Source organism: Podarcis pityusensis (genome assembly GCF_964106645.2).
Source record: "Podarcis pityusensis genome assembly, chromosome: 14".
Taxonomy (NCBI): Eukaryota; Metazoa; Chordata; class Lepidosauria; order Squamata; family Lacertidae; genus Podarcis; species Podarcis pityusensis.
Window position 1 is genome coordinate 25,040,300 of NC_138039.1, and position 22,103 is coordinate 25,062,402.

Genomic DNA, 22,103 nt, shown 5'->3' on the forward strand with positions numbered 1-22,103 from the left:
CAGTTGAGCTGGAGAGATGCAAAAGATCTCTCCTCCCCTAGGGTAAAGACAAAGAAGGAAGAAGAAACGACGAGCTGAGCAACCCTGCAAGCATTAGCCCAGCACTGAAGGAAGACCAAGCAGTCAGTGGAAAATGTTGTCAGCCTGTGTTGCAAGCTGAGTTACATCCCAGCGCCTTCTGGCAGAGATGTCCCTACTGAAGCGAGTCAAAGAGTTCCAGGATGGACTTTGAACCAGTGACGGGACCTGTGGAAGGCTCCTGGGGCAGCCCCACCTTTCAAATCAGGAGAGCAGGTAGCAGTTCAGAAGACTGGCTCTTCTATGGCTTCTGACAGAGCCCCAGATGTGCAAAATGCCCAGGGAGGGACCAGGCTGGGGCTGTCGCTTTTTCTTACATCCATGACCCTGTGTGAACTCCCTGAAATAAACTCCCAGAAGCAGCAGCTGTCCAGGGTGCCATGTCTCTGCCACGTCACCTTTCCCTGTAGTGCATCAGTACAGCCCCTGGCAGTTAGATGGGGCAGATATTTTTTTGGAAGAAGGGCAGAGAAAGTGCCTTGAGGAACAAAACAAGGCGACCCTGTTTGCCCCCTGCTTTCCAAGGGCCATGGGGGGGGGGGGAGAGATGGGACTCTTTCTTTACCCTGCCCTTGAGTGACACTAATATTCATCATACCCTCAGCTGCAATTGGGCATGCCACCCTCCACCATGGCTGATGTGACGTGTACACAGGTAAGACCCCCCCCTTCCATCGCTATCTCTTTGGAAATGGTAACAGTCTCCCTGTCCTTGATTTATGATGCTGCCTGCCAAGGCAATAGCATCCAGAGGGCCCCTCCCCCAAGTTTGGGATGGTGCCAGGGGGCAAACAATAGCTCCTGCCTAAGCTGAGAATCCCACACCTGTCAGCCCTGCTGCCTCGTTTGCCATCAATCAACCTCACCATGTGTTTGAAAGCAGGAATGAGGCAAGGCTGAGCATCAGAAGAGTGGTTCATGACTGGAGCAAAGCAGAGAGTAGGGTTTCCAGGACCTTTGTGGAGGCAGATGCTTGCACCCCTTCATTGGCTCTGGCTGGTGGAAGGACCCTGGCAGGAGTCCCTTTCAGCTTCCAGGGAGGCCCCAAGATCCTTAGCTCCAGCCCTACCCAATTTCCCGGGCAAAAGATCACACATGCACAGACACAGGCTGTTCCTTACAAATATTTTATTAAAGGCATTTCTCCCCTTCCACAGTTCCCAGGGGTTGGTCTCGGCTGTTAAATTATTAAGCTTAAAAACACCATCACCATATATTGCACATGAGCCAAGTCTTTTTTTTCACGCCTTCCTGCTTGCCACCTCCGCCACAGCCCCTGCATCCAAAGGGCCCTGGATCAGGTGAAAGGGGGCCTGTCGGGAGTCCAGCCCCCTATTCTCACGGTGGCCAGGCAGATGCCTCTATGGGGAGCCCTCAAGCAGGACCTGAGCACAACAATAGCAGCAGCCCTCTCCCCACATGTGATTCCCAACTGCTTGCACTGAGGGGTGTCCTGCCCCCCAGTATTATCAGCTCCTCCAGCGGATGGACCTTGCAAGGGAGGAGGTGGCGGCAAAATGTACCCCGATAAGTGCACCTGGCAGGGCTGGGGGTGCATGTGTGGGTGTAGCTGGGCATGGAGGTGCAGGTCTTTTCAGAAGCAGGATTAAAAGGCACCCCTTGAGAGCCAAGGCTGCTCCTTCTGCGAGGTGTGCTCTCAGAACCAACCTTTACAGCTTTGGGACAAAGGCAAAATCTTGAAGGCAGCGCTTAGCTCCCTTCCAGGCCAGCTGAAACCAGGGAGCTGCTTTCAGCTACAGCAAAAGGGAACCTGGATCTTACTGAACCCACAACCATCTTCTGTGCCTGAGGGTCAAGGTGCAGCTGGACTTTTCCTTTCCCTAAGAAGTCACAGCTCTCTGCCACAGAGTGAGCAGCTGTTGTCTGGGGGGTCCAGGGTCATGGACTAAGCTCCCACCTCCAGACAGGAACTGCCCTCGGACACCCGAGCATCGCGACAGCAGCCGCCCCAGCAAAAAGCCTGGCTCACCCCCAGCGAGGGGCAGAGGGGGAATTAATACAGAAACGGCATCAAGTGTCTGGCTAGCAGAATGGCAGAGCACAGAGCAGGTGCAGTTCTGTTTGGGGCAAGCAGCTTCTGTCCCCCGTCCCACCAGAGGGTAAGTCCAGCCGCCGAGTCCAAGGAGCGGCCTTTCCTGCTGGGGTCAAGGGCATCACTGGGTTGTCCGAACCTCCAGGGTGTCATCCAGCTGCTCTGGAAAGGTGCTGGCCAGCCTCAGGGTGCTGTAGTTAGGCGGGGGGGTCCTGGGGGGTGGGTGCTCCAGCGAGAGGGGCAGGCGCATGGCTGTGTTGAAGGTGGGCAGGTCATCGTCGTCTGCAGTGCAGGCTGGGTTGTCGTGGCCCTGCAGGCCATTTGGGGGGGTTGATTCTGCCTCTGCCTCTTCTTCCTCCTCCTCCTCTTGCTCCCTGTTCTTGCCCCGCCACCACTTCTTGGCCTTCTGCCAGTGGCGGCGCAGGATGATGCAAATGGTGTCGAGGAAGAAGACCTCCACAATCTCGATGACACAGACCATGGAGCAGCTCATCCAGAGGCCCAGCTGGCCCCCAATGTTGGAGACAAGAATGACGGGCTGGAAAGGGACAGAGGGAGCACTTCGTCACCAGTTTTCCCCTGGGGGGTTTCCTGGCAGGGTTTAATTTCTACACGGAGAAGCGTTTCCCTGTATGGAAACCCCAGCCTCTGATAATCCCAGGATGCTCCATGGACCACTGAAGGCTCCCCTGGCCACTGAAAGGACACTTTCTCTATTCCACTGTCTCCTTGCCCCACCCAACCCTACCAGAAAACACTTGGGACTGAACATGGGACCTTCTTCGTGCAAAGCAAATGGCCCCTGAATGATGGCCATTGTTGGATGCTGCCTTCTACTAAGCCAGATAAGTGGCTTGTCTTGTTCAGCACTGACTGGCAGTGGCTCTCTAGGGCTTCACAATGTGTCTTCCTGCCTGGAAACATTGCCAGGGATTGAACCTGGAGCCTTCTGCTTCCAAAGAGGGTGCTCTACGACCATGGAGCTGTGGCTCTTCTCTCCACCACACTAGGGCAAAATCTGCAGGTGTGGTGGAAATGGATCCCTCTTCCTGCCTCCCTCCACCAACACAGCCAGGCTGGAGCCCATGGGGAGATGATTCCCCTTAACAGTGCCAGTTTTAGCTCCTTCCTGAGCCTGAGTGGAGAAGCCCCTCTTGGCAAGTGTCCTCCCAGAAGGGGCTACTCAGAAGTTGGCCAAAGGCAACACTCACATCATTTGCTGGATTCTCCTTGATTTCCCTCTCGTTCAAGTCTTTGTAGAACACCACGAGGTTTGCCAGGTCTTCCCTGAGAAAATAAATTGTGGGGAGGGGGGAGAGAAGGAGAAGTGGAGCTGGATGAGGCAGGGCTGGTTGGGAAGCAACAGTGTCCCACCTGGACGGGCAGCCCTGGCTTCTTATGGGATGTGTGTGTGTGGGGGGGGGGACTTACTTTTTAAAGGTCTCACCGCGGTTGTTCCATTTATCCCATGACAGAAGTTTCAGCATCCAGTCCTTTAAAAGAAGAGAGCCAGAATTAATTGAACATGCTCAAACATCAGAAAAGCCGTGCCGCTGGGTAAGGATCCAGTCACAAAATCATCGAGTTAGAAGGTACTCAAAGGTCTGTCTAGTTCAACCCTCTGCAGTGTAGGAATCACAGCTGAAGAATCCCTGGCAGATAATCCATCCACCCTTTCCAATGAAAGAGAGTCCACCATCTTCCGAGGGAATCAGTTCCACGGTCAAACAGCTCTGACCCTCAGAAACTTCTTCCTGAAGTTCAGTCCAGCTTCCTGTTCTCCCAGTGGCTTGCCCGATGCCCCAAAGGGAAGAAACACACAAGCAGGACAATTGTGTGGTCTCCTCTGTGATCTTGTCCTTCCCATTTGCCACCCCCCTCTCCTCAGGGCTTTGGGGCCCCCTCAAAATTGTGCTGACAAGGACCAGCCCCAGTGCCTAGGGTAGGGCCCAGACTTGCATGTGGCAGCCACCACCGCTGCCCCTTTGATGGAGGTAACCATCTCCTGGACTCCTATTCAAAAGTGCCAGGCACTAAAAATCATGGGTGGGTGGGGCCCTTCGAAGCCCCACAGGCTGGGGCCCAGCTTAGCTGACAGCTGGCCCTGGGTCTGACTCTTGCCCTCCACTGCTTCACTCACAGCTCTTTCCTTGCAAACCAATTCCCTGCCTCCGTCCCTTAGCCTGGTCCTCCCATGGAGTTTAGGAGCTCCCTGGGTAGGGCAGGATTTACACATAAGAGAGGACTTTGCATCTGATCTTGTGCCTGTACAGGTGAACATATGGAAAGGGAACATTCTTTTAAAAAAAATTAAATGAAACAATTTGTTCAGATTCTTTAGAATACTGCAAGGAGGTGGAACAAGTCTTAATTCCAGGGGACAATCTAATAGTTAATTGGGTCTTGGGGTGTTCACATTCCAGAAAAAGGATTTGTCCCAGTTTATATAAATAATAAAATTATTATTATTATTATTATTATTATTATTATTATTATTAAATGCCCACCCATCAGAGGTCACGGAAATAAACAACTATTTGACTTTTAGAAGACATCTGAAAGCAACCTTATATAGGGAAGTTTTTAATCTTATAATTTTTTAACATTGTATTGGGAGGAATCCAGATTGGCTTGGGCCACCCAGTCTGATAGGATAATAATAATAATTAGTAATAATAATAATAATTTGGAGACAAGACACCACCCCAAAATAATTTATAGTATTAATTCCCTCCAGAAGTAGGACTTCTGGATCTTTTTTTAAAAAAAGTATTTTTTATTGAATAGAACTTCACAAGACAAACACATATGTAAAAACCAAACCAAACCCAGGCGGGCATGGGATGTTACATTCACAAGAAGAAATTATAAAGCTCGTTATCCGAATACTTGCGATGAGATGCAGAAAGGTAAGTGAAAAGTCCCGTCATAAGAAACGAGAGAACAAGGGGTGGGGCACTTGCAAGATATACAGAAACACAAACCTATGACTGAAACCTATGACTGAAACAAGGAGTACCTAGGATAAAATGCACTATATTACATCAAGAATTTTTCAAAAAAAACCAATTAGATGTTACTTATCCCAGTTTTCTCAACATACTTGTGGAAGGGCAACTCTTTGTATCTTGAAGCATGATGGCAACGTCATCAGCAATTAAGCTGAGGAGGTGTTACCTACTGCAAACCCCTGGATCAATCTATTGTTATAAAACTTTATAGCATTCCTTACAATACAAACAGGCCAAAAACCAAGACACCATCTTCCAAGGCCGCACTCTCACACAAATCACTTGACCTGCATTGTTCATGCCCCCCAAAAGTGGTTTTTTTTTGTTTTTGTTTTTGAAACAGTGACCAAAAGTATTTACTTTCGAGCACCATGCCTGAAAAAGTGCAGCCCAAAATCATGTGAGATCGCGGCAGCCATTTTGGTCACTGTCTTTTTCTGAGAGAGAAAACGGGGTGTCCCACTTTTTCCGGGACAGTCGACAGGTATGTTATAGCCAAGTTTTCAAGGGATAAAATGAACAGGAAGGAGGAAAGGGGGCAGCCCTCTTTTGTGCAGAAAGAGAACCACATCCTAGGCAAAGGGAGGTCAAGGCAAACAGGACTTGTGGGGGGGAGACACTCACCTTGGAGGCTGAAGAAGGCCACTGGGCAAGGCTGGTGGTGAGGGTCCACTCTTTCAAGCTGGGGAGGCAAGGCAGGCATTGAGCAAGCAGGGAGGGAAGGACTCAGCACCCTGATGGCTTCTCCGGAGACCCCAATGGCAGAAGACCCGACCCTGTCACCCTTTGGAAACCCACCCAAGTCAAGGATGCAGGAAGTTGCCATTGGTGTAACTGGAGCCTTGAGCATTCTAGTTGTGGGGTGGTGGTAGAGGGATGGGGGGGGGACAACTTACCTGCAGGCCTCTGTGCAGCTCCCCTGGCAATCCAGCTGCTCCTTCACAAACTTTTCATGCTGTTTGTAGTAGCAATACACTGGAGGAAGAGGAGAGAGAGAGAAGGGAGGCTGTTAAGAGCAGCCCAGCAGCCTCCACCAATCCTGCAAAATCCCAGCGTGGCTGGGGAAAAAGGTCTCAGGACAAAGGCAAGCTCCCACTTTGTTGAGGAAGCATCTTGGGCAAGGAGAAGGCAACAGCATGGCCTTCACTCCTGCCTTCTGCTGTGAACGAGCAAGGGGCTCCTGCCTTTGGAAACCTCCTGAGAAGCTGCTGCAGGAAGGGGACTGTGAGCAACATCAAGGAGAGGGGGTGTTCCTGGGACCCAAGAGAAACGGGTCCAACCTCCTTGCTATTTTTGGTATGGCTAGAACGGAGTCATCTTGTTAATGCAATCTGGCTTTATTTATAGCTCCGAAATGTGGGTGTGAATGTTTTTCTTGTATGTTGCTATATTTGCTGTTACGTTGTTGTTTCAGGATGCTGTTGTGAAATTGTTCCTGCGATGGCTGATTTCTGAGATGCAATTCCCGCTTGAAGAGCTGCTTTGGGCACGATTCGTTTCATGGAAGGGTGGCATAACAAAGGAGATTTCAACTAAAGAAGGAGATTCCAGCTAAACACCAGGAAGAACCTTCTGGCGCTAAGAGCTGTTCGACAGGGGACAGCTCTTAGCGCCTTCGGACAGAGGCAGATTTAGGGGAGCGTGACTGGTTCACCTGCACTGGGTGCTGAGCTGAGAGGACACTGCAACAATGGCAGAGAGGCGGGGGAGCGGGCACTGAATTTTGGCATTGCCACTGAAATTTGAAAGCCCAAAGTTCACCACTGCATCGGAAGGTGGTGGGCTCTCCTTCACTGGAGTTTTGAAAGCAGAGGTTGGATGGGCATCTGTCAGGGATCCTTCAACTATGATTCCTGCACTGCACGACATTGGGTGGCCCTTGGGGCCCCTTCCAACTCTTCCAATTCTATGATTCTATACAAATAACATGATGATGACAACGGATGATGAAGGGCAGCTTGGCAGCAGGCCATGTAAGCAGATGTGTGCGGAAGGCGAGAGGGAAGCAGGAGCCTCTTCTTGCCTAAAGTCTGGTTTAGGCCCAGAGCTATGGCTTCCCAAGGAAGGGTGTTTTCTCCTGAAATCATGGATGGCAACAAAGAGCTCACATTGGACTCAAGGCAGAGTGGGATGCATTCCTGGAAAGAGACGTCTCAGAGAAACTTAAGCCCCCTCTGGGGGAAGGGGGCCCTTTGACCCAGCTCCTGAGGAGAGCGGGCAGGTGGAGTGATGGGAAGACTTACTCCAGTCTGGATATTTCTTGTAGTTGCAGAACTCAGCATTATCGGGCAGGGGCTGGGCGTACTGGGCACAGCCGCACTTTTTCACCATCTCATTCTGGAAGCAGGAATGGAGGCAGGTCTGCGAAGGGGAGAAATCAAGCAGGGTGTCTGTCAGTGCCCTCCAGATGTTGTGGACTACAACTCCCATGAGCCCCCAGCCAGCATGGTCATTTTGGACTACAATTTCCATCAGCCCGAACCATTGCGGTTGCTGGTGCAGGCTGCACAAAACCATGAGGCAGAGAGGTCCTGGGGCTCCAGGCTGCCTGGGTCGCAATTTACCCCCCCCCCCCGTATCCCTTGGGGGGATGCAAGAGCATGGGATCACTTCTCACAGTCCCACACCCCGGCCACCGCACATGCCTCACCTGCAAAGAGTAGGTTTTGTTCTTGTATAGCTTCTTCACATTGACGTCAGACCCGTCCTCTTTGCAGTTGCTGTATGGATAGCCGAGTCTTTTGGACTTTGTCTGTGGGATAGAAAGGAAGAACTCTGTTGGTATGAGCCTGCCAAGGTGGGGTGTGTGATGGGAGAGGGGCGTGTGGGGCAGGGAAGAGGCATCCTGGGTTGCGCTTGTGCTTCTTCCTTTAATCCCAGATGTGTGGGTGCTGGAAAGGCACTTTGCACATGCTCAGATGCACTCTATTGTGTGCTATCAGGATTTACTATCCCAAGAGGCCAAAGCCAGGCCTGGCATCCCAAAGGAGGTTTGGCAGGATTTACATCCTGAAAGATCTGTAATAAATAAAAAAAATACTTGGCAATGGCCAGGATTGAAGCAGATGTTGTACCCCTGAAGTATGGATGAACTCCCTCATAAGACCTGACAATGTCTTATGTATATCTAATCTTTCATTGGGTAGACACTTCATAGTTTCACTTTCGGGGGTGGAGTGAACATCTGTGATACTCCAGGTATTGCTGGACTCCAGCCCCCATCATCGGCCATGCAAGTTCAGATCTTTTTTTCCTTTTAATGCAGCCCTGACCCTTAGTCACAGCCACACAAGACAAAGAACATGGCAAAGAAAGTCTCCTCCAAAACAACCTCCAGCCAGGGCAGAGCTTTCCAAAGTGTGTGTTGCGACATGTTAGTACGTCAGCTCAGTGTGTAGGTGTGTCACACTACAGTGGTATCTCGGGTTACAGACGCTTCAGGTTACAGACGCTTCAGGTTACAGACTCCGCTAACCCAGAAATAGTGCTTCAGGTTAAGAACTTTGCTTCAGGATGAGAACAGAAATTGCGCCGCGGCGGTGGGAGGCCCCATTAGCTAAAATTGTGCCTCAGGTTAAGAATGGTTTTAGATTAAGAACGGACCTCCAGAACGAATTAAGTTCTTAACCTGAGGTACCACTGTATTACAATTTATGTATGTGTCCGTATCACTTATAAGGGGTTAGCTTAACCTCCTGGTTTGCTAGTAAAACTGCACTACTGTGTCGCAAAATGATGCATGTCTAAAAAGCATGTCACCAACATGAAAAGTTTGGAAAGCTCTGAGCACTGGACAGCCGTATGCTGGGAGGGTGGTTTCCTGTGCACCCGAGAGCAGAATCTGCCCAGGGTGACTGCTGCCCATCTGCTCCAGCACCACCACTCACAAAGTGCATCCCGATGGAGGTGGCTGTGGCCGTCTCTATCTCAGTGCCGACGTCTTCGATGAAGGGATATTCATCCTGGCCATGAATCACTATCTTGGCTCCCGTAGACGTCACCAAGAAAGGGTTGTACTCTGCTTCGTTTATATACAGGATCACCTGCAGCCCTGTGTAAAGGAAGGAGCGCAGGATTAGGCCAGTCTAGTGGAAGGTACGGGACCAAGAGAGGCTCCGGAGGAAGAGGAGGAGAAGGTGCTGTGGGGACAGGGGCCCAAAAAAGTCAGGGCGCACGGGATGAGACTTGCGAGCTAAACTATTGCGTCTCCCGTTCTCTCCTTTGTTTCTCTGCGCAGCACCTGAAGCAGCTAACAAAATAAACTAATGCATCTTTTTTTAAAAAAATTGCAGCGAAAAATTTAGCCATACCAAAATGTAAAAATCAAAATGTAAAAACCAAAAATGTAATGCAGGCAGACAGATCAGTCTGCTGAGTTTGGGCAAAGCCAGGCAATTACTTGGCAGTAAAAAACAGTGGTCAGCCGCAAACCTGGGTATATTAGATTTCTACGTTGCTTTCCACTACAAAAGACCTGAAGCAATTCATAATCGAAATCTTTAAACGATAAAAAAATAAATAAATCACGCAAATGTTAATAAAAACAGATCTAACAGTAGAATCGTATCAGTGATGCTGCCCCAATGCCTGGCAAAAATAAAGCACATTTGGAACCAATGATAGCAGGTTTGGTCCCAGGCGAGCCTCCCTGAAGGAGCATTCCATAGACAGGGAACTACAGCAGAGAAGGCCCTGTTCTCTCATCAGCACCCTCCGAAACTCCCTCGGAGGTGGCAGGTGTTGATGTCCAGGTCTGGGCAGATTTACCAGGGGAAAGGAGGTCCTTTACAAGCAAGAAGGTCTCAGCTAAAGTGGCAGCGACTGGTACAGGAAATCCCCTAATGTGTATTTGCTTGCAAAATTGTGAACTTAAGCCCCTCAAGAGCAGTGCTTTTTTCGGGGGGAATGTAGGGGTACACATACAGATTCACACCAGGCCACTAGGGACCAGCTACCCAGACAAGTAATATTTCAAATGTCAAATCTTAATAGTGGAAAAGAGGCTTGCATGCAAGATTCAGGTCAGGTAAGACTATCCATGGAGGGGAGGAAGGGGGCAGGGCGGGAGGAGCAGCGGTTGGATGCAGCTGGGACTTTGTAGGCTTCTCTTAGTTAGCTAGTTAGATTTCTCCCCCATAAAATTTATCCACTGCTTGGTTGTAAAACACACACACACACACACACACACTCCTCAAAGCAGTTTGCAAAGAAGAAAAAACAACAAAGTTATCACTAAAAGCAACTCTTGACAACATTTGAAAGAGAAAAACAGCAATAAACTAAAACAGATTAAAACATACATCCACATTCTACATGTCTGGGTAGGCTTGCCTAAACAAAACTGGTTTTAGCAGGTGCCAACGAGAGTACAGTGAAGGCTGGCTGATAGCAATAGGCAGGGAGTTTCCAGAGTGTAGGTGCTGCCACAAGGAAAGGCTGATTTCTTGCAAACGTGGAGTGGGTGTTAGGTGGCATCTGTAACAGGATCAGTTCTGCTAGTTGAAGTGATCGAGTGGACATGTTCTCTTAGCACTCTGGATAGTGGCTACAGAGCTCAGGACAAGAATCTAGGCCCACCCACACCCACTCACAACTGAGATCAAGCAGGCAAACTGTCTGGAGGGCTCCCTTACCGTATTCACTGCCTCCGGTGGTTGTGTTCAGGATGCTTCCGTTCTGCCCACTGTTGAAGGTATAGCAGTTCCCGTGCATCGGATGGTGGAATGTTGTGAAGTTCCTGGCGCCGACCAAAGACATATTTATTTTTTAAAAGCACTTTGCCCCACCTACTGTAGATAAACTCAACAAAAGAGCTTAAATTGCCCAGTTAACATGAACTGCATTAGAAATAAACTGTTTCTGCAGGGAATTTTGTTCAGCTTCCCAACAGACAAGGACAAAGAGTTAGTTTTGAAATTATTTGGGTGATGCCCAACTCTTAAAAAATGTCATGGGGAGTGGGAGGCAGCAAAGAGGGATCTTTCTGGGGGAGGTGTGGAGGGTGTCGACACAAGAACAGCCCCTCTCAGTGATGGCTCCACAGGGAAGAATGCCTGGCACCATCAAGAATTAACCCTGGGGCCAGGCAAAAAACATTTATATTTTGCTAGACCTTTGGGTTTTCATTATCTGTGACCTCCTTTGGTGGGTGGGATGTTTCAGTCCCGCCTTTTAAAAATATGAATGAGGTTTAGGTTTTCGTTTTATGCTGATTTTAGAATCATATAATCGTAGAGCTGGAAGGATCTCCCAAGGGACATCTAGTCCAAACCTCTGCAATGGAGGAATCACAACAAAGGAATCCCTGACATAATGTACTGGTATGTGTTATTTATTTCTCTTGCTGTTCTAAGTCACTTTGAGTTATTCTGTTAAAAAAAGAGAAACTAATAAGTTTAATGAGTAACAACAACAACAACATCTTAAGGGTATATGGTTCCCACTGAGAACATCTGGCGAGCACCAGATTGGGGAAGGATGGGTTAATGCAACAAGTGGCTAAGCAGGAATGGTGGGTTGAGCCGAGTGACGACTAGGCTTCCGCTTGCAATGGCAAGATCTTTGGCATGACTCACCACTACCCAGTTGCGAACCTGAACAGCCCTGTTCTCCCCACGGATTGATGGGGAAACAGATGCTTTGGGGAGGCAGATCCCAGAGGGTGGGCTGTAAAGCTGCCACCTGGAAACCACAAGGCAGACCAGGTGGGTTGCCATGCAGAAACATCCATATCTGCAGTCCTAAGCTCATGGGTGAGACCACATTTTGGACACTGCTGCAGAAAGGGCACTGCCCTCGTGGCTTCTGTACTCAGAGGTTCACCAGCAAAAGAACTCAGCTAAAACCTGCTCCAGCCACCGACCTTCACAAACCGTGAAGGCTTGAGAGGTGGTCCTTAAAAAGACACACGTGAGGCCAGAGAGCTCTGCATTCAACACCTGTCCAACTGCACAAGGCCAATTTGGTGCGTATCTCACTTCTGTCTGGCCTCCCCAAGGATGCTAGAGAAAAGCCCCTATTAAACTTCCCATATCTAAAGCACTTTTAATTTGCATTAGATATGTTCCACCTCTGCTGCTGGAGCATGCTCTGCCCCCTGCTCTGTTCCCAGTGACTGACCTGGCATCGCAGGAACGGCCGTCAAAGAAGCAGCTCAAGATGAGCTCCTCTGCCGAGTAGCTCATGTTCACTTTCTCTTCAGCACTGATTTGGGCCATGATGTTCATGTAATGCAGCTTGTACCACTCTTGGATGGCGTTGACACCCGAACTGAAGGTGTAAAGGGCACAGTCACTCTTGTTGTGGGAGTCACACTGGAAGGAAGAGAAAGCAGGGGCTCAGGCAAGCAGGCAGGCCGAGGGGCTGCCCCACAGATGCATACGCTGCCTTGCAGTGTGGAAATAGGTAGGTGGCTCAGCACAGAATAGCGTGGTGCAGTGGTTAAGGTGTTGGCCTAGGACCCGGGAGACCAGGGTTCAAATCTTGACACTCAGCCATGAAGCTCACTAGGTGTGACCATGGGCCAGTCACTGCCTCTCGGCCTAACGTGCCTTGCAGGTTTGTTCTGGGCATTAAATGAGGAGTGGGTGGACCACGTACACTTTGGACAAAAAGGGTGGGATATCAATGCAGCAAATAAAATGACAATAATTGTTCAGAAAGAGAGAGAAGGCATGAGCACAATCCTCAGATGCCTGGACCCAGAAAGAAAATCTCTCTGATCCAGCCTTGGAACTGCAAGTGACTCGTAACTCCGCAGGCAAGACATATTCAACTGTGAGACAGGAGGGACACCTTGTCGCATTTGTTTGTTGAGCTAATTAATGTGTATACAGTATTTATATTTGTTTGCAGTAGGATTTATAACCTGCTTTCTGCCTCAATTGGAGATGCCCAAAGTGGAGAACAACCAAGGTTGCCGGGCAGGGGCTTCCGCTGAGCAGGGGCTACAACAGGAAAGCCCCCAACTCACTCCAGGCTATAGGCTGCCACCAGCCACATTTCAGGAGGCAAGTGGCACCTTTTCCTATGGTGAAGTTCTGGGCACAATCCAAGGTGCAGGTCTGAGCCTGCGAAGGGCACTTGTTGAGCTCACAAGCCTGTCCACTGCGCTCCAAATGGACTACATCTCCCAGCAGCCTCAGCACCACATGGCCGCTTCATGCCGGGACTGATGGGAGCTCTAGTCCAAAACCTCTGGAAGGCACTGGGTTGAGGAAGGCTGTGGCCATGGGGATGGAAAATGATTCAGAAGAAGCCCCAAAGGCGCTGCATGGGGCTCCCCATCTCCTAGAGTTCCCTCCTGCCTGTGCCAAGCACGCCAGCCCCAAATGTAAGGCTGGCATCCGACTCAACAGAGCTGCAACGGGTTCTCCCATAGGCCACAGAGCAAGGCGACTCACCAGTTGGAATCCCACAATATCCTGAGGGTTCTTGACGCTGACAATGCTGGAGCCGCCCGAAATGATGTTGGCCTCCATGCGCCGTTTGGGACCAGAGGAGGGATTTGGAAAAGGCTGCTGGTGAGTGAGGTTGTCTAAATTCCTCAAGGGAAAGTATCTGTGGAATTTTCTGTCCTCACTTGGCTCAGGATCACCAGCATCACGACGCTCCCTGATATTACTTCCAGAAAAGTCATACAAGGACCTCAGCGCGTTCTCTGTCTCTTTGTCCAGCTCGGCCAGGTGTTTCTTGATGGCACTGTACCTACCAGGAGACAGACAGGGGATCTTGTTGCTACAGGGGGCAAGATCTTTTGCTACAAGGAGAGCAGTGGGGGGGGGGGGGGCTGTTAAAATCAGATAGCCAGGATCTGGGTGCATCCACTCAGCCCAGCACTGGGCTCAAGGACCAAGACTCACACACGATTATTTTAAAGCAGACTTGTGCTTCAAAGTGGGAAGGATAAACAGCTGCCACTCATCACTCAACAGTCCAAAGATCTTCCTGCACTTTTGACACTAGGCAGTATGTCTTATAATCACCCACCTTGCTTGGATATCTATTTGGGCGTAAGATCTGCTTATATCAATAGGTATGTTTAAATTGGATTGATGGACTGTACTTACTGTGACAACCCAACAAACAAGAACATAAAACGCCACTTTTCGATGAATGTAAAATCACCCCACCCACTCCCATAGCCCAGCAGCAAGATGACACAAGCTCCATAGGGATCAGGTTCACAAGCTGGACATTTAACAGTAGCCTACTTTGCAGGGTTATTGTCAATATTTCTGGGGTGATTAACATTTGTTACTATTTTATTGTACAAGTCCCTCAGGGCATGATCCTATGCAATGCAAATTGCAATGGAAATATTATTATTATTCAAACCTCTCAGAGTGTCTTACAAACCACAAGACACAAAATACATGACATTCCACCATGGCAATTCTCAAACAGGTCCAAAGAGATTGTTAACAAAAATACAGCTGCAACCGCCACCCTTGTGTCACAGGTTTGCAGGGCAACATTTCCTACTTTGGGCATTTTCAAGAGAAAGAAGAATCCCTCCTAAAAGATGATTTTACTCGTTTCCCCAAAGAGGCCGGAGAGGCCTCCCTAAGCAGGGAGTTCCACAGGTGAGGGCTGCACACTCAGCAGGGCTGCTTTAGGGGATCTTAAAGACCAGGGCGGGGAACTGTGAATTGGAGCTCTCTGAGCACTCCAAATAATAATTAAATGCTGCTATTATAAGTTGCCATTATTTATTCCACCCAAGGAGTCATCTCCCTGACTCCACATTCCAAGTTCTTGAGCAGGACTGTGCTGAAAGCAGCCTGACCCTTCGCTGTCCCTGTCTACTGGCAGGCTTGGGGGAAACTTTCCTGGATGCTGAGCCTCACTTACTTGTAGGGGTTGATGTTACAGATGGTGACGGCTGGGAAGGGGAGTGCGTGGAACTGGACCGTGACAGAGACAGAGGCTTTGTAGTAGTTGAGGACAAGCTGAGTGCAGTACCACAGGATCAGTCCCACGGCGGTCAGCGTGAGCAGGATCCACAGGAAGCGGCGCAGGCGCCCCCGCGAGACCACGATGCGCCGACAGCCGTGGGTGTTGGTGTTCATGCAGTACCAGTGCATCAGCTCCCGCAAGGTGGGCGCCTGGGGGCCGGTCACGGGCAATGTCTTCTTGAGCTTGGCCTTGATCTTCTTGGCAGGCGCCATGCTAATGGCCGACACTTTGGAGGGGGAAACACAAAGCAAAAAGCAAGGATATTGCAGGCACTGGATATTGTAGAGCAGTGTTAGAAACTCAGATATATAAGCTAGGCACCCAGTGGCTCCTTAAACCAAGGTTGGAGTTGCAAAAAAGGAACGTCTAGTTCCCATTTGTGGCCAAGACGGCTCTAAAGTCTTCTTTTTCAGATGATGGACTGACTGTGATTCTCAGTTAAACATATTTCAAGTTCAGATGGCAACCTTGAGCTAGGTTAAGAGCTTTGAGAACTTAAAAGAAAAAAAGTGACTTGAAACCGGGAAAGCCCACATATATATTGGCCTATTTCAACCTCTTTTTCTTTAATGGTATCTGTTCTGGCTCAGGCTGCACAGAAAAAGCATTTTGGTTCCAGAAATGCATTCCCATTGTACAGATAAAATATAACTGATAGAATCCTCAGGATTGGGTATTGGTGTGTGAAAACAACCCAGATCCAATGATCTCCAGATGGTGGAGATGTCAGGTGCTATCTTGGCGCTCAGGCATCTTCACTTGGTTGCAAGTGGTTGAAGGTAAAGGTAAAGGTACCCCTGCCCGTACGGGCCAGTCTTGCCAGACTCTAGGGTTGTGCGCTCATCTCACTCTATAGGCCGGGAGCCAGCGCTGTCCGCAGACACTTCTGGGTCACGTGGCCAGCGTGACAAGCTGCATCTGGCGAACCAGCGCAGCACACGGAATGTCGTTTACCTTCCCGCTGGTAAGCGGTCCCTATTTATCTACTTGCACCCGGGGGTTCTTTCGAACTGCTAGGTTGGCAGGCGCTGGGACTGAACAACGGGAGCGCACCCCGCCGCGGGGATTCAAACCGCCGACCATGCGATCGGCAAGTCCTAGGCGCTGAGGTTTTACTCACAGCGCCACCCGCGTCCCTTATGCAAGTGGTTGAAAGCCAGGTGCAAAAACACTGTTGTAGAGCAGGGATGTCCAACAGGTCAATCGCAATCTACTGGTAGATCCCCGGGAAGTTTTGGTAGATTGTGGCTGATCTCTGGTTCCCTTTCCTTAGTGTCACTAAAACTGACTCCTGCCCTGCCCTCCATTGTTATTTGATCTCTAGAAGGGAAAACGGAGCTTTCTCTGTGCTGCTGTTTTCATCCATAGCAATCTTTTTGTGAGTGACTTTACCCCTTTGTCCCTTGCCTTTAACCCCCCCCCCCGTGGAAGTTCCCCTCCCAAAAAAAGCTATTTTTAACCCCTAAAAAAGCTCAACAACTTTGAGCTGAATCCCCCCAAAAATGGTGGTAGATCACTGCCAGCTTTTAATTCTGAAAATAGATCTCAGTCTCTTGAGAGTTGGCCACCCCTGTTGTAGAGGATATTGTACAGTTGGAAAAGGTTCAGAAGAGGTCAAGCAGAATGATCAAGGCGATGGAGCAACTCTTCCTATGATGGAAGGTTGCAGCGTTAGGGACTTTTTCATTCATAGAAAAGGTGAGTCAGAGGTGAATTACAGAATTGCAGAGTTGGATCATCTAGCCCAGGAATATGTAGTTGCCCCATACAAGGATTGAACCTGCAACCTTGGCTTTATCAGCCCCATGCTCTAACCAACTGAGCTATCCAGACCAGAGGTTTATAAAATTGCACATAGCGTTGAGACAGTCATCACCCTAGAACGTGTGCACACCCAGTGAAGATACACGTTGGAAGACTCAGAAGAGAACAAACAAAAGAAAGTCCTTCTTCCTGCAGCACATAGCTAAGCTGTGGAACTCACTTCCACAGGAGGAAGTGATGGCCACCAACCTAGGCAGCTTTAAAAGAGCTTTGGGCAAATTCGAGGAAGAGACGGCTGTCAGTGCTACTGGCCATGATGCCAATATCCTGCCCCCAGGTTAGAAGGCTGTAATACTTCTGAATACCAGTTGTTGGAAACCACGGGGGGGGGGGGGGAGAAGACTCTTGTGCTCAGGTCCTGCTCGAGCCTTTCCCCGTAAGGAGCTTCTGGTTGGCTGCAGGAAGAAGAGGATGCTGCACCAGAAGGCCCCCTTTGGCCTGACCCAGCAGGCTCTTTTGACGTTCTCATGGCAGGCTTAATCAGAAAACCTCTGCTGCACATCTAAAACCAGCCACAAACCTGTTTAAACTGTCAGAGGCCCCAGGTGAGCCACAGATACCCGTTGAGCCTTTAATAATACAAACACAATGTCAGCAGGGACCTCAGAGGACATTTAGGCCAACCCTTTGCCAATGCTGGCACTCCACTGCTGTAGCCTCCCTGAAAGGGGTCTCCCCCCCCATGCCCCTTCTGACATTTGCTGGCCCCTTCTTCCTACTCCTAGAGCTGTTTTGTTCTTAAACCCACAGCCTTGCATTTGTGCTGTGTGTTCAATACACCAAGATCAACCTCTGAGATGAGGAGGGGACCAAATAAAGACAAATATTCCTCTTCCCATGGTAAGACTCAGGCCTGGCCGACTTTCATATCGCTGTATACCACCCTGATAATTTTAGCAGAGGGAGGTCTATAAAAATACTCGTGGTAAATAAATAAAGTAAGAGCCAGGCCACTCCCCCTGTTAAAAGCCATAGGGAACAATCATCACAATGACTGGCTACTTGAGAACATTTCCTAGAACTGCGTAGGTCAGTTGGCATTGAATAAAAATAAATAAATTCCAAGAGTTTACTGAAAGTGAAAGGGGAGGAGGACCTCTGCTGAATCTCCAGGAGCGTTTGTTTGCACAGGATGGGGCTGGTGACACATTGAATGCCCAATGTCTGCCTGAAACCAACCGGGCCTCTCTCCCTCTCTCGTGTGTGGGTGTGTGCTTTATCCTCACAACAACCCTGTGAGGTGGGCTAGATGGAGAGGCAGTGACTGGCCCAAGCTCACCCAGTGAGATTCATGACGGAGTGAGGATTTGAACCCTGGTCTCCCAAGTCCCCAGTCCGACACACTAACCATTGCACCACACTGCACCTGTTTACTCTGCATCCCACGTACACCTACTGCGGGTTTGGAAAGTGGTTTACACACAACACTAGTCATATGCCATACCAATCCTGCCGTTTCTTATAAAATACTGCAACCTGACGCATTTCCCCTGAAACCAACTTCCATCTGAACGGAGGAAAAATCCCTGCATAACTGTGTTTTAAGCTAGCAATTTATGCTAAGACCCCCTGTTTTCAGTGAGTTGAGGATTGTGTATGTCACAAGACAAGGAGATCCTCCAGTTGCCGTCTTGCTCCCAAAATACGGGTGGCCAAGAGTATTTATATATTTATTTCATAAAATTTATAAGTCGCTTGGAAATCCTCAAAGCAGCTTACAAAGAGTATATAAAAGGGTATGTGGCAGGCCTAGATAGCGGAGTTGCTACAGCTTGAAGAATTTTGTGAAACTCTGAGGCTTGCATCTCCCTATAGCTATGGGTGGCTGTTCAGCCAGAGAATATCTGTTTTGTTTTGATTCCTGAAATGGGTTCTCTCAGTAGCAAACACCTGCTTCCCATCAACACCTTTTATAGACTGGGATGAAAAGCCATCTTTAAGATGCACGCACCTCTGGGACTTCCAGTGGTTCCAGGGGACCTTTTCCCACAAAGGGATTACCTTAGAGGCCAGAGCCTTCTCTGCTAATAGTACACAGTTCAGGGCAGCCCCTGCCAGCCACTCCCCATACGCAAGGGGACCTGCCCCCCAGCTGGGAATCTCACTTTAGCCCTAGAGAGAGCCAGCATGGCACAGTGGTTAGTGCTGGGCTAGGACCTGTGAGAGAGCTTCACTGGGGACCAGTCACTGCCTCTCAGCCTAACCTACCTCACAGGGTTGTTGCGGGGATTAAATGAGGAGGGGGAGAACCATGGATGCCCCATTGAGCTCCTGGGAGAAAAAGGTGGCATATAAATTAAATAGATACATAAGAATAAAAGGTGGAAGAACCTTCCTTCCTCTCTCCTCCCTGCTCTCCAATCCCCAGAAAGAAAGGGAAGAAGGAAATTTCATGGGAAATCAAGGAGCATTGCTGTTATATCCCTGATACAACCCCATCTTCCTGTGACACCATCAGGAAGAAATGGTGTCACCTGGGATGTAAGGAAGTCTTCTGAGCGATGGAGGAGGAAGACAGAAAGCCCCCCTTCGACTGAGTCATTTGAGCTCAGCACTGTCAACACTGACTGGCAGGAGCTCTCCAGGATTTCAGGCAGGAGCCTAGTCTGTGCTTGGAGATGTCAGGGGCCCCGGAGGCAAGACAGTAGCTCCAACTGTGGCAAATGAAACACTGGGGAGACCCCCTCTTCTCCCTGGGGAGGGCTAGTTAAAATGGTCAGCTCTGGATTCCTGTCCCCCATCCCCCTCCATCCACCCCTTGGAGAGGGCAGACGTCTGCCCTGGGAGAGCCTCACTGCAGAGGAGTAAGAACACCAGAAGAGCCCTGCAGTGCTGGATGAGGCCAAAGGGGGCCCATCTGGTCCAGCCTCCTGGTCTCTTCTGTGCCTCTTCTGTGAAACCCTCAAGCAGGACCTGAGCATAAGAGCAGCACTGTCCCCTCCTGTGGTGTTAAGCAACCGGTATTCGGAATAAATATATAAACAAATTATAGAATCATAGAGTTGGAAGAGACCCAGGGGTCATCTAGTCCAACCCCCTGCAATGCAGGAAACTCAGCTATGGCACCTATGACAGATGGCCATCCAACCACCAAGGAAGGAGAGTCCACAACCTCCCGAGGGAGACTGTTTCACTGTCGAACAGTTCTTACTGACAAAAGTTTTCCCCGTATGTTTAGTCGGAATCTCCTTTATTGTAACTTGGAGCCATTGGTTCCAGACCTACCCTCCAGAGCAGGAGAAAATAAACTTTCGCTTGCAAAAGAGAGCTCGATAGAAGCCATCGATAGCCTTCCCCTCCATATATTAGCTCAATCTTCATTTAATGACACGCCACCCAATACAGGGGCACTCGCTGCTTTCTGCGGCAGCGAGTTCCATAGTTTAAGTCCTTGCTTCTGCCTGTCCTAAATCTCCCCACAACCCTCCGGTCGAGGCTGGCTCCCAGCCCCCGGTTTGGACCCTCGGAGGTGGGCGCGTCTCCAATCTCCCTCCCTCCCACCCAGGCAGCTGAACTTCCCAGCTTCCAGAGGCACCCGAGAGCAGACCCGAGCAGCTCATCTCCGCCGCGTCTCACCTGCGGGGCCGCGGTTGACGCTGAGAGCCGGCTGGGGCTGCATGGCGAGGCTGGCGAGGGCGCAGCTCCTACTGCGGGATGCCGCGGCTGGCTCTGCTCTGCCCCGGCCGCTCCAGCCCGCCCCCGGCCGGCCGCCACGCCTTCGCCAGGCTCGGGTTGCAATACGCGCCCGCCGCCCCGCGAGCTCGAGGCGCCCCCTGCAGGTTATTCGCCGCCCTGCCGCGCCACTCGCCCGCCGCTCCCTGCCCTGCAGCGGCCCCTGCCGGCAGCAAGCGTAGGAGCAGGCGGGCGTAACCCTGGTCCAGCGGTGGAACAGAAAGAAAGGATTATGGTGTTTGTTTGTTTGTTTGTTTGTTTGAAAGAAGGAAAGAAAGAAAGTCTTGATCCATATCGTCAAAGTGGAGGAGCAGCTTTATATTATGCTGCCTTGATTTGCTTCATGGTTATGTAGTTATTTAAAATACCTTTAGCCCTTTCTTAAGGGTGGAACCCCACCCCGGGGGATGTTACATAGTTTGAAGCTATATAATACAGCTGCAGATATATATCAGTTAGAAAAGGCAAAAGAATGCAAGGAAGCATCCACCCTCTTTGAAAAAGACAATCCAGTACTCAACTACAGCCAAAGCCAACCAACAATTGAAAAGAAGATCAAACTCAGGAAAAAGCCAGTGAAAAGAAGGGAGTCTTTACCCCCCCTGCCAGCCTGGTGCCCTCCAGCTGTTTTGGACTACAACTCCTATCAGCCCCTTGAAGCAACATGGTCCCCTGTCTCCCTCCTGTCTAACCTATATGCTCTCAGAGATGGGCAAGTGAGGCAAGGTAGAGGTGAGATGGACCTTTGAATAATTTGGTCCAAACCATTTAAGATTTTAAAGGTCAAAAGCATCACTTCAGAGTAGACCAAGAAAATTGTCAGAAGAAGAAACAAACATTTTTCATCCCATAAATATTCTGGGTTTGGGGTTTATTCCTGTCCCTTGCTTTTGTTGCAGGATAGTGCAGAAGTTGGCAATAATATGGTAACATTGGGGAAAGCAAATTATAAAGCAGAATGGAGGGTCTAGTATAAACCACCAGTAATGTGCTTACATTGATTATATCAACGATGTGTCACAAAATACTCCCCTGCCCCCACAAAAGAGTCTGGAGCAGGGGTAGACAACCTAAGACCCAGGGGCTGGATGCGGCCCAATTGCCTTCTCAATCCGGCCCGTGGACGGTCCGGGAATCAGCGTGTTTTTACATGAGTAGAATGTGTGCTTTTATTTAAAATGCATCTCTGGGTTATTTGTATGGCATAGGAATTCGTTCATTCCCCCCCAAATCCAGCCCACCACATGGTCTGAGGGATGGTGGACCGGCCCATGGCTGAAAAAGGTTGCTGACCCCTGGTCTGGAGAGACCCATAGAAAACTGACTTGGGGTTTGTAAGCAAACTGTATTTGGGTGGGCTGGCTGTTTCTCTGCATCAATCCCATGTGGCAGCAGAGGATCTTAGGCACTTCAAAACTCCAGCTATGCTCAACTTGTAGACAAATTCAAATATTACAAAACATCACAAATCTCTTGTGACCTCCTTCCAAAGGCAACCAGGCACAGGA

The 22,103-nt window shown here is 49.7% G+C and overlaps 1 protein-coding gene across 1 annotated transcript; it reads right to left on the bottom strand.

Moving 5' to 3' along the window:
• Positions 1 to 1,191: 1,191 nt before the first annotated feature.
• Positions 1,192 to 20,606, bottom strand: SCNN1G (sodium channel epithelial 1 subunit gamma). The gene is made up of 13 exons (XM_080981450.1): positions 20,500 to 20,606; positions 14,995 to 15,325; positions 13,545 to 13,848; positions 12,262 to 12,455; positions 10,776 to 10,879; positions 9,030 to 9,193; positions 7,793 to 7,894; positions 7,386 to 7,503; positions 6,039 to 6,117; positions 5,767 to 5,824; positions 3,563 to 3,624; positions 3,343 to 3,418; positions 1,192 to 2,669 (listed from the first exon to the last, which is right to left on the bottom strand). The coding sequence occupies exons 1-13, from the start codon at positions 20,540 to 20,542 to the stop codon at positions 2,253 to 2,255; spliced, it is 2,052 nt and encodes a 683-aa protein (XP_080837576.1). The 5' UTR covers positions 20,543 to 20,606; the 3' UTR covers positions 1,192 to 2,252.
• Between the last annotated feature and the right edge of the window lie 1,497 nt (positions 20,607 to 22,103).